Source organism: Tachypleus tridentatus, chromosome 12, assembly GCF_004210375.1.
Source record: "Tachypleus tridentatus isolate NWPU-2018 chromosome 12, ASM421037v1, whole genome shotgun sequence".
Classification (NCBI taxonomy): Eukaryota; Metazoa; Arthropoda; class Merostomata; order Xiphosura; family Limulidae; genus Tachypleus; species Tachypleus tridentatus.
This window is the reverse complement of record NC_134836.1, coordinates 26,515,810-26,533,407: the sequence shown is the minus strand read 5'-3', so window position 1 is coordinate 26,533,407 and position 17,598 is coordinate 26,515,810. Positions and strand designations below refer to the sequence as shown.

The window sequence follows — 17,598 nt, the reverse complement described above, 5'->3', positions numbered from 1 at the left end:
CCGCTAGAAACATAGTGTCGATACCCGTGGTTTACAGAGCACAGATAGCCCTCCGTGTGTGTAACTTTGTGTATAATAACAAACAACAATAGCTGATCAGATTTTCTCCTGTTAAGTGGTATTGTCTGTCTGCTTTAAGGTTTTACTTGAACGTATCACAGAGGGTTACGTGATCATAGCCGTTGGCTGTTATTAATCTAACTCGGAGGTAGATGTAAGATCTAAAATGTATAAGATAGAGAATTGAAAATAATAATTTTAAAGAGGTGTTTTAAATGCTTAATAAAATGTATTACTATATATATGACTTTGAATGTTTTGATTATAATGCTAAAAATAATAAAAAAAACGTCACATACGAGCTTTAAAATAAAGTCGCAAGTTCCGTTTTGTTTTAACTCATTGTGTTGCTTGTTTGTTTGTTTTGAAATAAGAATACTTATGCATATAAAACTAGAGCTACTCTACTACTTAATCACTATTAAATGTTCCTTCAGTACTTACCCAGTAGCATTAAATATGAGTACTTTAGTAAAACACTTAACCAAGATTTCAATAGACTACACATAAGGTTTTTTTTTTTTTTCAGGTTCCTAGAAATACTTTTTTCCCGAACATGGAATTTTTTCAAGGAGGAGGGCTACGTAATAATGACCTTATTTATTTTTTAAGTAATAAATATAGTTTATGATAAATATCTGTACCTTGACTGAGTGTTAAAGATCAAAATCATCAGTCTTGGAGATGATGTAGGTTAAAAGTAGAAGACCCCATAAAGTTAATGTCATAGCATGTTGCGTTGTTATTTGTTCTAAAAGTATTTAATATCCAAACAGTTTGCGTGTTTTATCCGAATAACCAGTTTGTATATACTGTAAGTTAAACGTTTTTTTATCAATAGCTATTTCTTTTTTCATTTTAGTGGTTCATCATTGCATTCGAATATTTAAAAAAATTTATGAAAAACGATGTAGTTTTTTAATTTTTGGAAGGTATGCAAAAATAATAAAATATTTTCGTATTCATCAGCACAGCAGAGGGCAGTAACCTTTAAGCATAATAAAAATATTTAAAAGTGACGTATAAATATATTTACGCAAGATGTGACACGAATATAATATATAGGAAAATGATATTCACTGTAATTATTGAAAACTTTCCTTATACAAGAGGGAGTGTAATTATTTGAGAAGTAAGCTTATTAGATAATTTTATTATTTAAAAATGTTTCGTATATACTGATTATAAAGTGTCAAGTCAAAACTTTATCTGATACTGATGGGAAAGTAACGAATATAATACTAATAGTATTAGTTCTAAAATACATCATAGTATTATCATGACATGCCTTTGTTTGTTAATATTATTCTTATTGTTATTATAATCTTAAGCCTAAACTTAAGTGACGTTTTATTATACTTACTTAAGTGCAAGATTGTGCATTTGGATGACAATAATTTGGAATTGGATCATACGTTTAATAATTGTACAAGTTTAAACCAAGCTTGACTAAATAAAAAATTTATTGGAATAGTGGTGTGCTTGATAAGTCACTCTTAATCCATAAACAATTCACTGCTCTTGTAAATTATCTAGTGTAATACTGCTAGAATGTCAAAGTGTATTTATAATTGTAGATGTTGATTCAAAGCGAAAGCAGGTAATTTTTTCTCTATAAATGTGTACTTCATGTAGAATACTGTGCACAATTTTAAAGGGATATGAACTATCTTCTATTAGTTATAGGCCAATTGACTTATTCTCTCTTGAAAGAAGATGAATGAAAGGTGATTGTTTTTATGAAAGCTTTCAAGTTTATCTTTGCATTTTTTTCTGAAGGCTTAAGAAAGAAGAAATCAAAGTTTAAAATTCAAAGAGAAAGAGTAGACTCTAGTTAAGGTATTTTATTTTTCTAAAAGGGTGGTTGGCTTTAAGAATGGTTTCTTCTCAGATGTGGTGGATGCAGTGACTGTAAGGTAGTTTAAGGGTTGACTCTGAATGTTTTGTTTTTATTTTAAAGTTTAGTGGATGGCATGGCTTAGATGAACCAACAGATCCATTGTTGTCCTCAAGTTTGTATATGTGTATTCTATCTATAAAAAATTACTGTTGAACAGGATCTCGGAAATTCTATTACAAAAGAAGAATTAGAGTAGATCTGATTTGAGGTATTTAATATTGTTAAGAGAATTATTAATATTCATGCCTCACCTTTAATAATTAATAGTGAGAACTGTGGAACTAGGAAACACAAATGTTTGTGGTACAAAAGTCAACTGCCATCAAACCATATACAGGGTATGTTCCATTAGCCTCTTTAATAACAGTAATGAGATAAGCAGCTCTCCTATCCATGGCAACCTACCTATTGTCTGTTGATATACTAAAAATGAAAGAGAGATTTACATGTCTGTTCTTTCACCTCCTTTAAAATTATTCTTTACTTATTTTAAACCTTTCAAAGTACCTCCTTGCCACAAAGGAATTAATATGTAAATGATTTAGTTTCATTCTAATATTTCTCATAAAATATTTAAAGTCTGGAATATTACTAATATCTCCTGAAAAATAAAGGGTGGGTTTAAATATTTGCATTTCTTGGGGTTTCTGAACAGTGAGAGCTTGAAAGGGCCAAGTGGCTTCTTGTCTGTAATATTATGTTATTGCAACCTAGAGGTCACTCATAATTCCAAAACATATCCATTTAAATGAAATATTATGTGGTAGTCTATGTGTAAAATTTGCCTTAATTTTTAATTTGGTATTTTCATTTAGATAGTACATTATGGAAGAATTGTATTTCTACATTGAAAAACTTGGTAATTCAACTTACGCCCTCAAGACACTGGAAGTTATAGAAATATATGTTGACCTTGTTTTCATACGATGGTTGTTATGGCTTTTTACCCCAATTGTGGTGAGTTACTGGATTTTGTCAGTCTAACTTTATTTTTAGAATAATACTTTCTTTTTTGTAACAATTCAGTTAATGCAAAGTAATTTCCATGGTGGAGTAATGAATGAAAAACTGACTATTTGAGTTGACTTGTGATTTCCGTAGTGATTTTAAATGTGTAAAATAATTCACAAAATAAATAGTGTAATTAAAAAATCTAGATTCTGAAGAAGAGTATGAGATTTCTTCTTATTTGCTTAGTTAATGTTCCATATTTAATTTGTGGAGTTACATATACTAGTTAGGACTCGTCAGACTAATACGAGTACCTGTAACTGGAATAGTTTTCAAATGACACCCAAAACTTGAGTACTTTTGAATAGTTTTTGGGTGTTAATATGAGTTAGTCTTGGGAATTAGCCTGCCATAACATAATATTTAAAGACAACAATGGAGCTGTCGGCCAATCCTGCTGTCCCATTCTCTAAGCAAAACTAAAACTATTAAATAAATAAATTTAAAGACAGCCCTTATCATTCATTTATCTATCAAGCTTTCTTTGAAACTCACCCAAATTTACTGCCTCCACAACATCTAAAGGCAACCCATTCCATAGATCAACTACCTTATTTATAAAATAAAATCATTTTAGCTGAAGATGGATGGCTTTTATCATGTATAAATCTATATTTGTGTCTCCTAGTTCTATAATTCTCACTGTTAAATATCAGAAATGTTGATGCATCAACACTATCAATTCCTTTTACAAGCTCACACATCATTCAGATTCCCTCTAATGCTTCTTTTTTCAAGATAAAACAGTTTTAAGTATCTTAATCTCTCCTTATTCAACAACCCATCCATCCAGGCCCTGACCCTCCTCTGAATATTTCTAACAGTTCTTTCCTAAGGTAAGGAGCCCAATACCAAACATGACTGTACAAATGTGTACTAACCAGAGACCTGTACAATGAAATTATAATCTCTTTAGACTTGTATCTACAGATATATCAATTACAACCTAAATTCCTCTTTACCCTACCACTAGCATTGGTACCTTGACTGAGGTACCATGTGGATGGTCAGTCTTTACACGAAGATCTTTTTCTTCATGATACTGTTATGTTATTCCTATCTAAATTATACTTATAATTCAAATTATAATAACCCACATGCCATATCTTGCATTTATCACAATTAAAACCAATCAGACATTTATTTGTACAACTCACCAAATTATCTAAATACTTTTGTAAACCAGTATCATCCTCTTCACAGCCAGTAATACCCAAGACGTTGATATTATTAGCAAATTAAAGTAATTTGTTGACCTATACTTACTAGGACAACATTTGTTACCATCTTTATAGAAAGGAGTAACATCAGTTAATTTCTTATCTGTTGGTACTTGTCAACTGATCAAAGACTTGCAAAAACATTGTAACAATGGGCTTGCATTTCCAATCTCTGACCTACTTTGAAACCTTCAGGCAAATGTTATTTGGCCCAGTAGCCTTTTCATTCTTTTAACTTCCCAATTTTATTTTAACAAACTCAAAATTTATGCAGTTGTCTTGTTCAACTTTGTTTTCATCTATCAGCTATCTAAGATGAGGAATACTGCTTAAGTCTACATTAGTAAAAACTGAAGAAAAAATGTAACTTAATAATTTAGCCATTTTATTATATTCAGGTACAAGCCTTCCTTTATCTTATCCCTCAAAGTTCCTATCCCACCATCCTAATATTTTGTGTACTTCTAATTTAATATCCCTTAAATAATCTTTACTATTAATTTCTGTTTTCAGTTTAATTTTTTCATATGTCCTTTGTGATGACCTAATTTCATGTTTGACCAACATTCTTGACCTTCAGTAATACCAGTCAGTTTAAATTGCTTATAAATTTGTGATGCTTTATTTTAAATTTTCTCTTAACCTGGTTTTTTATTTTTACTCCCATTTTCTTTCTGTAAGGAATATATTTGTTTTGAATATTGAAAAATTTTTCTTTAAATGTTTCTTCATTTTCTCAGTGTCTCCAAATAACTCAGCTGCCCAATTCACAACAGAATTCTTTTATCATCACTTTGAAATTTGCTTTTTTTGAAAGTTGGAATCAAAATATCATTATTTCTGATTTCCATATGGAGTAAAACATCAAACCTAATACAGCAATGATCACTTCTACCTAGGTGTTCCTCAATTTCTAACCTCTCAACCATTTTCTGTAGTAGAAGTTAGCAACAAATCCAATATAATATTACTTAATGTAGGTTCCTTGACTAGTTGAAATTCATTTTGGAGAGTTTCCAAAAACTTTTCTCATTCATGATTTGACTCTAGCATTTCCCAATTAATATGCCTTAAATTAAAATCACCCATAATTATGACTTCATTAACAACTGGTATCTCAATCTCACTGTAAAGTCTCTCTAACTTCATCAGTTTCATCTGGTGGTCTGTAACAAATTCTTACTAAGACTTTTTTCCTTTATCTTCCAACAGACATCCAAATGGATTCTGTCTTGTTGCTATTGTCATTAATATTCTAAACTTCAGCAGGATGTAACTCTCTCACTTTACACATAGAGCTACTTCCCCCCCCCTCTGTACTACTCTGTCCTTATTAAATAACCCATGACCATGTATTTCAAAGAAATTTTTAATGCCCAGTTTTATAGTTTCTTGCTACAATAGAGCATCCTCTTTTGTTACAAAATACTTTGATAACATGCTAAGTGATTTTTATAATAAGTATGAAAATTGGTTACCTTTCATGTCTTTCACTTTTCCAGATATCATTCCTCCTTCCTCTGTTGATTATACTTTTTCTCCAACTTTCTGTATTGTTTCTCCACATTTATCGCCACCGTCACAGGTTGAGAGATGCTTATGGACAAGATGTTTGGAATGGTGCTCGTCAAACACTGGTAACTTTGTGGGATGCTCAGGGATGGATATGGCATGGTATGTTTAAACTGGACAATACCAGGATCTAATAAACAATGTTCAAGGTAGTTTGAGCTGTTATAATGTGCTTTACAAGCAAGTGTTATTAGGTTAAATCTTTTGTTCCACTGGTAGAGCAATTTCCTTTTGTGCGAGTTAAGATGGATTTGATCCCAGTGGTGGAACACACAAAAGTTACAATTACTGCATGAAACATACTGATACACACTTAATGTTCATCTTGTGACCCTTTGATAAGGCCTAGAGGTGGGCCACATCTGTGAGAGGTAAATAAATGTGTTAATTTCAGATGTTAAAATATTTCATTAGCAATTGTTATTTGGTTAACTGAAAAACACTCCTTTGGTGTGAAAGAGGTAACAGACTTGATCCTGCTTGTGGGAAATGGAAAATTTATGTTAGTAAACCACAAGTAACAATCAATTTTTCAAAGAACTAAATGGTAACTTTGATGTTACGAGATCTTAATATCTCTATTTTACAACACTTATGCACTAAAGTTCACTAATATAATAAACTTAATCTGGATATGAGGACATTGCACTTACTCTACAAGTTGTAGTTCATATTGATAAGAGGAAGGTATAGTTACTATGCACACAACATTGTAAGAGATCTAATCTGGGTAAGAGGACATTAGTCTCAATACACACACTAGAGCTCACTATTAGAAAGAAATCTTGACTGGAATTTTCTTATCCTTTGTTCAGGGCTACTGGATAGGGATGAAATTTTCTGAATCCTATTTACTTCAGTAATTTATAGCAAATTCAGAAAAGACTAAGATGTCTGTCTTTACAAGATACTGGAGGGGGAGAGGGAGTTTAAGAAAAGGAATTACAATCACATTTGGTATATTTCATAAAAATGTGGTTTACTGAAATCTTTGAAATTTCTTTATTTGTAATTTAGTTGATGGTAGCATAGAACATTTTTGCTTTAATAATCATTGAAGTTTATTAAGACACATTTTGGCACATGATTGTACAATGGTAAAAAGAATGATCTAAAGTTTTTGTACACATAACTTCATTGTTTACTTATTTTAATCGGACTGTTTATGAAAGTAAACTATATATATGACAGGCAGTTGCTAAGAGATTGATATATACACATATGACTTTAAATTTTTAAGCCATAAACAAAATATGCTGCATATTTTTAAATGAATCTTAAGGTACAAGCTACAACATGGAATTATAAAATGTGTCCTAGGTTTTGGAGGTGACTGTGGACGTAGGACCCATATTGTGGTGGGGATACGCTGTCTATCAGTCTTAACCTCCAATTTCCTAGTCTCACATACGATTCGAAAGTTAGAAATTAGGAGAGCGAGATATGGGTGCTCAAGCCCACAATATACTTTATAAAGTTGTTCATACAGCTTAACATTAAAAACAGTTTTACTTTTGTAGATCTACTTCTTTCAACAATATAATTAGAGATGAGGGATTGCTAATTAATTAATTGATGACCTTATAAAATGTATAGTACTACATTTTAGGTTTCAATAACTACAGTGGGTATGTCTGATAATCTGTTACGTAGCTTTGTGTTTAACAACAAACAAATATCATGGCAATATTTTGGTTATTGTAATGGAAAATTGTAATAAGAAACCCTAATTTTGAGTATTTGATGGTTTTCATGATTTTAACAATGAGTTTTGTAATAATGAAAAACCATATTGACAGTATTTTGAATAGTTGATTATTGGCATTTATACACTAATTTCACATATTTTCATGACATTGACTCTATTTGGTTACTTTAGTAGAACTGCTAGCAGAGTAGATGTAGACGTTTTAAGAACTTTTATGAAATGCAACTGCATGTTCAATAAGAAAACCAAAAAACACATTTGAACTTCTATATTGAACTGATCTACAAGACCTAAAGAAAGCCTCAGTACAGAAGCTGAAATGTCATCCACTTTTTATTGAATATGCAGTTGCATTCCATTAAAGCTCTCTAACATATTGGTTTGATTTAATCGTAATTTCTATTACTTGGATAGTTAGTATAATTGAAAAAAGTAATAATCAGAAGCACTAGTTAAATATTTTTATTACACCAATGGATCTAATAATAATTGAGTAATTATTTTACACGACACTAATTGGTGCAGCTTTCTCGATTATAAACTTCCTTATAGATTTAAATAATGAAAGTTATGCTTATTTTAATTTCAGGATACCAGGTAGAAGGATTAGAAAACATTCCTTCTCAAGGAGGAGCACTGCTGATATATTATCATGGAGCTCTTCCAATTGATTATTACTACTTCGTGTCTAAGTTGCTGATTCACAAACGCAGAGTAATTCGATCTGTTGGTGATCGTTTTCTGTTTAAAATACCAGGTAACATAGTGTCTTGCTTGTTTAATGAAGCAGGTAACTTGATGAAAAGATTACACATTTAGTATGATTTTAAAAAAAACTTGTCACAGATTTAAAAATGAGAACATGAAATTTGAAGATCTTCCAATTATCAGTGATATACAAGACAATAAAAACTGCACTTGTATTAGATAGGTGTTCACAGTTGTGGGTAGCCTACTCAATTGCCTCTCCAAATAGACTTGCATCAGATATGTGAGAAAACTAACATCAATAGCAAAAAGCTTGAACTAAGAGTGATTATAACAGGCAATGCTATATAAGAACTATTTCACTTATATTTAGCTATAACATGGATGTCGCAAAATAGACATACATGATACACATGGTGTGCCAGTTTTTGCATTTTATATATATATATAATCACTGTTACATTAAGACCTCTATTTGTGTATTTCATTAATCATAACCTGAAACAGCTTTAAATGTTTGAAATGTAGTATCACTGGTGTCAACTTTCTCTGTATGTTTTGTAAACCATGGTGTATATAAATCTTCAGCTTTGGATACAAATGTAACCTACTTAACATTTCATACTAGAAAGGGTTATAAAGTCCCAAACATTGTTTTTTTTTATACCTTGGAACTTACCAGTATGCCAAAATTTTTTATGATTTTGTTGTAATTTTTGTTCTTAACATGGTTGTTTTGTATTTATGCAAAGTACCTCACATGGTTTGGTGCTTTCTCATGTTGAATTTTTCAGGTTGGGGTCTTTTGATGGAAGTATTTCATGTTTTTACTGGATCTGTGCAAACGTGTTCCCAGGTAGTTCAGGAGGGCCACCTAGTGGCCATTGCTCCTGGTGGTGTTCTTGAAGCTCAGTTTGGTGATGAGAATTATAACCTCCTCTGGGGCAGGAGAACTGGATTTGCTAAAGTTGCCATTCAGACACAGTGTGTAAGTTTTCAAACATTTAAAGTAACTGTATGTGGTTTTTATATATATGACAAAACAACTACTTACTGGTTTGAAAGTATTATTGATCTATTTAGTGTTTATAGTTAATTTCTTTTTATTTTTAGCAGCCATGTATTTAAAATTTTCTTGTCACAGGTTTTAAATTATTGACAACAAAAGGTACAATGGTACTATTCAAAATATACTTTTATGCACTTGCATATATCTGTGTGTCTGCATAACTAACTCAAATAAACTTAATCTATAAAATTTCTCTGGAACAACTTGAATAAGCTAAGAATATAAATGATTTGTGGCAGTAAATGGGCCATAACAGCATTTTGGATAAAGCTGAAGCAAAAAAACTTTTCCAAAGCAATTTGTGAAGAACCCCATGCCACTTTCCTTGCAAGTGAAAAATATTTTGATTAATTAAACTTAAAGTGACCTGGAACTGATTCCAGACACAGTATATCATCAGTTGGATGTGGGAAGTCATCATGTACATGAAAGCAGTAAATCCAACAAACAGAAAAATTTCCTCCTACTTTCCATATGGGCTCATTGTTTTCAATCTTTCACTTATATTGTTATATACTTCCCACATTTCTGGTCAGTTCTTTTGTTTATTATTCACAAAACTTTCTAAAAGGCTTAGTTAAAAGTTAAGTTGAAGGTTAAGCCTAACAAGAAAGTGAATATAATATTTCTGTAGCATTTGAAAGTTGCTCTAATTTAAATTACCTGGCTTTAGTTAAATAATTGTAGCTTTGAGTAAGTTTTAAGTAATATATAAAGAATAAGTAAATTAGGCTTGTTATTCGTTCCCTTATCTCCACAGCCAGTTATTCCTGTCTTTACGAAGAATGTCAGGGAAGCCTTTCGGTCCATTAGCATTGGAAGATGTGAGTGAGGTGACTGTTCCTTGTTCTTTGGCTCAACTCTATGATCATCAGTAATTTTTTAATTGTTTCTGGAGTTTTGACTCATCCTTGTATGATAACATTCCAATCTCATAAACTCAGATCTTTCATCATTATATCTTGTTTTGCTTTAGGGGGTAATGCATTACAAAGTAAAAGTAACTTTTTCTTACATATTTATACACTGGTGGGTCCAGAATTATGAAGCATAACCTGGTGTGGAAGGGAATAAATGCATCCACTTTAAGTGAAAAGAGATTACTGAAAACAGCTCCAAAAAAAAACATTCTCTTTTTTTTATTTTGTTTTGGTGATGGTGGGGGAGAGGATGTTGGCTATACTCTGTGCTGGACCTGCCAGTCTGTATATGTGCCTGTTTTATAACTCTCGGAACATAAATTTCCAAATGTGTGGGAATATATAGTTTTAAAATTTATATATATATATATATATATATATATATATCATTATTAAGTAATATTTGCTAAAAAATATTTATTTAATGAAGTAAAAATGAAAATTTTTGAAAGTTTTTTAACACAGATATAATTTCCTCTAATTTTAATGATATACTATGAATTGGTTTTCCTATGTGAGGTACCAGTTTTTGTGTATTTGATGGGTGAAGCTATACCCAAAGTTAAATCCTCAGTTAATGTATAAAAACATGATTATCTTCAGTAGTTGTGGAACTGGAATTTTGAAGCTAGTAAGCCAGGTTCAGATGTGTCTGATGCTACAAAATATTCCTTGTACTTTAAGCTGAAAATACATTTAAGAGTGACAGTCAACCTCTATGTGAATGATGTGTGTGGTAGGGTGCTGCTGACTGGTTGCATTTCATCTGGTTGGAAGTTTTAAATTAGCAAAAGTGAAAGATAGCCATAGTAGTTTTGCCATAAATACAGAAACAAATTGTTTATGGTTATTATTTCTAATTGAATGAGAAATAATACTGAAGAATAATAATTAGTATACTGTATAACTTGTATTAAATTATTCAAATACTTACTCCTGCAGTTGTTGTTATAAAAAAATAACGAAATTTTCATTTTAATCATGGACATCTATTAAAATAGACTTTGAGTCCAATTTTGTATTAATTTGAAGCAGTAAGACCTTTACATTTACCATTTATTGGGTTCAGAATGGGAGGGTCTATTGTAAAGGTTAATTTTAAAATAGTTGGTTATCTAGTTGCATAATTAGAACTAAATACTTTTTATTACTAAAATAATGAAGGATATTTCAATTTTATGTTCATATTTGCTGATTTTGTTTTAAAATACATGAAAATAGTGAATTTTGATAAAACCTCATAAATTAATGCTAATGAAAGACATTCATTGTAACTCATCATGAACTTTCTTAACACTCTTTAGTACTGTTTGTATTCATTATTGGAACAGTTTAAAGCTTATAAAGAAGTTTTAAACAATGAGATTCTGAGAATTTTCCAACATAAGAGAATTTGTAGCATTGTGTAAATGATAAATATTCCACTAACTGAATTAGTTTCTTGCATCTTTTTCAGCATGGCTGAGAAAGTTGTATGACAAAACAAAACTGCCTGTTGTACCTATATATGGTGGATTTCCAGTAAGACTTCGGTAAGCGTACTAATATTTATCAGAAATAGATTTTGTGCTTCTAGTGTTTTTATATTATTCAGCTGAAGAAAGTGAATTATTTTTTGAGGAATGTTCACTCTGTTGTCAGTTTTATAGGACTGAGTTGTACTTCTATTTCTTACAAACTCTTTTATCTCTTGTATCTTGTTTGGGTTCTTACATTCATACAAACATAACAATTAGAGTATATGAGATTTGTATAAGATGTTTATTTTCAGCATCCAGTAACCTTTGAGAAAGGATAATATGATGACTTTTAAATGAATTATGTGTGAACTATAAAGTATGAACAAGAAATGATACATTAATATTGTTTAATATACTTGTAACATGAATTGTGGCATAGGGACAAGAAACAAAATAGAAGTATTATTTGATCTAATTCTCACACGTAAACCATGAAGTGACATGGTGATATTGTTTGATCTAATTCTCACATGTAAACCATGAAGTGACATGGTGATATTGTTTGATCTAATTCTCACATGTAAACCATGAAGTGACATGGTGATATTGTTTGATCTAATTCTCACATGTAAACCATGAAGTGACATGGTGATATTGTTTGATCTAATTCTCACATGTAAACCATGAAGTGACATGGTGATATTGTTTGATCTAATTCTCACATGTAAACCATGAAGTGACATGGTGATATTGTTTGATCTAATTCTCACATGTAAACCATGAAGTGACATGGTGATATTGTTTGATCTAATTCTCACATGTAAACCATGAAGTGACATGGTGATATTGTTTGATCTAATTCTCACATGTAAACCATGAAGTGACATGGTGATATTGTTTGATCTAATTCTCACATGTAAACCATGAAGTGACATGGTGATATTGTTTGATCTAATTCTCACATGTAAACCATGAAGTGACATGGTGATATTGTTTGATCTAATTCTCACATGTAAACCATGAAGTGACATGGTGATATTGTTTGATCTAATTCTCACATGTAAACCATGAAGTGACATGGTGATATTGTTTGATCTAATTCTCACACGTAAACCATGAAGTGACATGGTGATATTGTTTGATCTAATTGTAGCGTGTGAACTGTGAAGTGACATGGTGATATTGTTTGATCTAATTGTAGCGTGTGAACTGTGAAGTGACATGGTGATATTGTTTGATCTAATTGTAGCGTGTGAACTGTGAAGTAGGAAAGAGAAGCGACACTGGCAGCAGTGTTTACCTGCTTCTGATGGTTAAGATGGATAGTAATATGTAACCATTCCTTTACTGGCTTTATATACATTACCAATAAGGATAATGTAATTGTACCTTAACCATACACTTTACATACTACATGATGCAGCACAGATAGCCCTCATGTAGCTTTGTGCAATATTCAAAATCATACAAACAAACTACATGCTGCTGATGATGAAACTGTTCAAACATTATCACAAATCATCTGTCAATGTTTGCAGGTCCATGCAAGACATTATGCATCAAGATAACTGACATAATGTAATTAACCAATGTGAATATTATCCTCTGTAATCCATGCTCTGACAACTTGTCAAATTCTCGTATTTACTAAAAGACTTTATCATCAGCATCTAACAGCACAAAACGTTTATAGTTGAGGAAAACCTGTAGGACAGTGTCATTAGAAAAAGATTATTTAGAAATTGTCATCAGTCTAAATGTTATGCTTAGCTGTTATTAGTTCACCTTTATTTGCAACAAATCTAAAGCAACATAAGTATGGAAATTTTCAGAGCTGTATTTCTTTCTCCTTTCATTAGGACATATGTCGGTAAACCTGTGTCATATGATAAAGACACAAGTCCAGAAGAATTGGCTGAAAAAGTACGTCTATTATTTTGAATCACTTAGTTTATAATAAAATTTCATTTTAAAGATTTGGTCAGTAACACAAGCCAAAACCTGTGAAAAAGCAAACTTTGATTTACTACACAAAAGGATATTATATGTCAAAAGTGTTCTGAATTTATATATTGATTAATAGTATTTCACTGGTTTCAAGAAATATAGGTTAGTCTTAAAATGTAATATTTGTTGTTGTAACAAATGCAGATCAACATGGTTACTCTGTTAAATTATAACTCAGTCCTCACTATACTTTCCTGTGTTTACTACATTTTAAGTATGCCATTCTCTACTATACTTTTCTTTCCTTGGTATTTCTCCACTGTTCTGTCCTGTACTTGTTATGGTTTTTTTATGCTTGTTACATAATAACTTGTCATGACTAGTTACAGAAAGATCTATTCATGATGTTTAGAAGAATGCACAAGTTCCCAAAATCTTGGTAGAAATGAGTAAAAATTCTATAACCAAAGTGCTTTTGTAAAATGAACCTTTCTTCTTTAGGGGTAAACTGTGAAGAGAAAGCTCCACGTTTTGAAAGCACTTGGGTTATAGGGTATTTATTCATTTCTACAGAAATGTGTAACAACATTTACACTTGCATTCATATTCTTTACATGTCAACATTATGACATGTTCAGTTAGCTACAGAATATTTACAATAGTGTTTTCATGTGCTTAATTTATTTTTATTTTTCAGACAGCTGAAGCTGTCAGGAATCTTGTTTATCGACACCAAAAATTACCTGGAAACATCTTAAGAGCCCTAATGGAACGTGTCTATGAACCTCCAGAAGAAAACTGAAGCGGTTATTACATTACTTTTTTTAATAATTCCTGTAAACCATTTGTCCAACTTCATACATCAGTATTCCATAAGTACAGATCTGTTTTGGCTTTGTTTTGAAGTTTTTATTTTCCTGTTTTAGGATTGGTATGTTGTACTTATGTTTGGAAGAACTCTTACCAGTTAAATTATTTATTATTGACATTTAATAAGACTTAATTGATGTGATCTTTCAAAGACTTTATTTCAATAACTATCAAAAAATACTTTATATCCAAAGTGTTAAAGTCTCATAATTATAAGGTGCTGGTTTGGTAACTGGAAGATTTCCTTAACTCAGATAGAACCCAATAAGAAAACTTTAAATTTTTAACTAATACTGCTTTTAGTAGGACAGTTATCTTGTGTATGATAAACTACATGTCAGAGATGCTATTTGAAGAACACATCCAAGTTTGTTGACAGCTTAATATGCAGTATTTAAGGACAACAAGGGACCTTTTAATCCTTTAAGCTGTCCTATTCACAATAAATTGAAAGAAAAACTAACTCAGAACTGGCCCTTACATTCAAATGTTTATGAAGTCTTTAAGTTCTCATAACTTTTCTGCTTCCACCATATCTGATGGAAACACATTGCAAAAGTTACCCTCCCATTAGAAAAATCAACATTTATATTTGTGACCTCAATCTTGCCATTTCCATCATTATGTATGTAAAAAGATGATGGGATTAACCTTATCCATGCATATGATTGTTCTCTTTATTCCAGTTTCATAATACATAACTTCCAACCACAAGAGCTGTTGTGAATAGAAATAAAGTTGTTGGTTTAGATACAAATCTAGCAGTTTAATAATTGATAAGTTACATAAAAAAAAGATGTTAACAAACCTTGAAAATTATTTTGATACATTTAACTAATTGTGAGGGAGGTACATAACACATGAACTGCGTGTAGTGTTCTTATAAAGAATGTATGTTATTCATGAACTAATTATGAATAGTCTTATGATGAAGAGTGGATAGTATTCATGATGAGGATTTGAAGTTACTCATGAACTAATTGAGTATAGTATTCTCATGAAGAAAAGATGTTATTTTTTGAAGATTCATCGTGTTATCATGAAAATGGCATGTTGAAATGTCTAAACAAGTAGAGTGGATTTGTAACTAGATTAGTTTCAAGCAAAATCATTTTTAATCTCAAAAACAAAAGTTGTTTTAATTTTACTTTATTTATGATTTAACATGCTTGGATTTTAATTCATTGTAATGTCACAATAATATGTAAACAAAAATAACCAAGTGCATCATCATAGAAATAAATAAAAAAGGGGAGCTGAAGAGGGGTATGTCCTTGCTCTTCCCTCAGTAAAAGAATGTACTAGTGGAAGCTAGATTTCATTTTCTTATGGAAGAAAGTAGTTTGTGATAAATGTTTCTGTGGAATTACATTTTAACTTTAACATAACAGAAAAGTTTCCTTGTTTCAAAAATTGTAGGCAGGTCACTAATATTACTGTTTTCTTTATGTATCATCCACTACCTGTGAAAGACGTACTATATCATATTGTGAAATTATATGTTTATGCTACTTACAGTACTCAGTGTTAAGAATTTTTGAAAGAAATTGGTGAAATTCCTTATTTTCTGTGTAACCTACATAGACGGCCCCAGGTGATTTAAGTTTTAAAAGCTCGTGGGGATTGTTATCCATACTTTCAGGGTTAAGTATTCCTCATATGCAAGTATTATAAATCACATGGTGATTTTATGGTGTGGCATGAAATATTTGATATTAATCCTGTTCCATATTTAAAGTAAGGCAGTTGGTTACCTGTGACACTTGTGGCAGTAAACTGTCTTTGGACTTGGATCTCAGAATCTCCTCAGTATTATCTCCCAAGGAAGGTTGTCAATTTGTATTTAATTACATAGCATATCTTAGGTAATGACTCTAGTTATTGGGTTTCTTTATTTCTTGTTTTTTAGGGGTTTTTTTAGTTTTTCTTGGGAAGAAAAGACCATTTTGCTATTATGGTCACTACTATACCAATGTTTTATGGTATCCTGTGTAACATATAAACTTGGCACTATTCCTGCTTGGGAATTTTGTACAAATGACTTTAGTATCCAGTATGATGCAGTAAAAGCATGTTGTTGTTGTTTTTTATAGTGTTTTATAAGCTTAAAGTTCTTCATAACTTAAATTTAAATTGTTCAAAATATTCTAAAAATACCTTTCATCCTAGATAAGATTTGATTCTCGCATGGTAAAAAAGTGTGACTTTTCTGTAATTAATTCGTTATATTATGATTTGAATATATAAAATAGAAACTGGTGATTTTGTTAATGTGATTTCTTTTAATGAAGACAATGTTTTATTTGTAATTAAAAATCTACTTCATTTAAAGTCATAATGGCTAAAGTTAGCAACAAATGGAAGTTTTCAGCTTATATTTAGACAGGTTTTGTTTAATTAGTCAATTTCTGAAACATGGGTTTTGTGTGATCAACTGATCTTTATATGAATACTTAGAAACAGAAGTTGTGTAACAATTAAAGATCTAAAATTTTCGTAAATATTATGAAAAAAATAAATAATTTTTATTTGTTCTAGGTAAAAACCTTTTATGGTGTACATGAACAAAGATGTTAGTATGTGATACTAAAATGTGGAGTTCTACCAAAGTTCTTTATTGTCACAGCAGCTATTAATGTTTTATCGTGACTAACAAGAAAATGTGAAGAAACAAATGTATTTACACTGTAAAATTAAGGAAAGTAATATCTCTAAGTATATTTTATCATAATTTGTGAGAAAAGCCTTGCTGTTTATCCTACTAACAATGTAGGGAACAATAATAAAAGTGTCGATGTTTTTAAAATGAATAAGATTAGTTTATTATCTGATCTTCCACTTGCAACACTGAAAACTAATCTATATAAAATGGTTCTGGATTTGGTTATAACAAACTAATATAATTAGTCAGAGGCTTATTTACTGTTTTAAACACAGTCCTTTCTTATGATTTTATTTTAATTTACTTAACTCTATCAGTAGTAATATTCTCTGAAAATATATTCAATGTGTGTGATTTGTTGCTGACAGTATTGCACTTTTCCATTACAGTGTTCGGTCTTTATGAAGTTAAGTGTAATAGCCTTAACTAATGACATTGTGAAACTATAGTTTAGCTCAGTGAACTTATTATAGTAATTATATTGCTGTAAA

At 30.7% G+C, this 17,598-nt stretch overlaps 1 protein-coding gene across 5 annotated transcripts; it reads left to right on the top strand.

Moving 5' to 3' along the window:
• The first annotated feature begins 1,041 nt into the window (after nucleotides 1-1,041).
• Nucleotides 1,042-17,255, top strand: LOC143235371 (DGAT1/2-independent enzyme synthesizing storage lipids). 5 transcript variants are annotated; one of them, XR_013019145.1, is made up of 10 exons: nucleotides 1,042-1,192; nucleotides 2,776-2,917; nucleotides 5,694-5,865; nucleotides 8,061-8,228; nucleotides 8,974-9,167; nucleotides 10,009-10,072; nucleotides 11,625-11,700; nucleotides 13,488-13,551; nucleotides 14,273-14,506; nucleotides 16,984-17,255. XR_013019145.1 is itself a non-coding variant. In XM_076473476.1 (10 exons), exons 2-9 carry the CDS (start codon nucleotides 2,786-2,788, stop codon nucleotides 14,375-14,377), a joined length of 975 nt encoding a protein of 324 aa, XP_076329591.1. In that variant the 5' UTR covers nucleotides 1,042-1,192; nucleotides 2,776-2,785; the 3' UTR covers nucleotides 14,378-14,381; nucleotides 16,984-17,255. The 5 variants fall into 5 exon arrangements, 4 of the variants coding, with proteins under 4 accessions (XP_076329591.1, XP_076329593.1, XP_076329590.1 ...); XM_076473476.1 differs by having other exon boundaries at nucleotides 14,273-14,381; XM_076473478.1 differs by lacking the exon at nucleotides 13,488-13,551 and having other exon boundaries at nucleotides 14,273-14,381.
• Nucleotides 17,256-17,598: the final 343 nt, after the last annotated feature.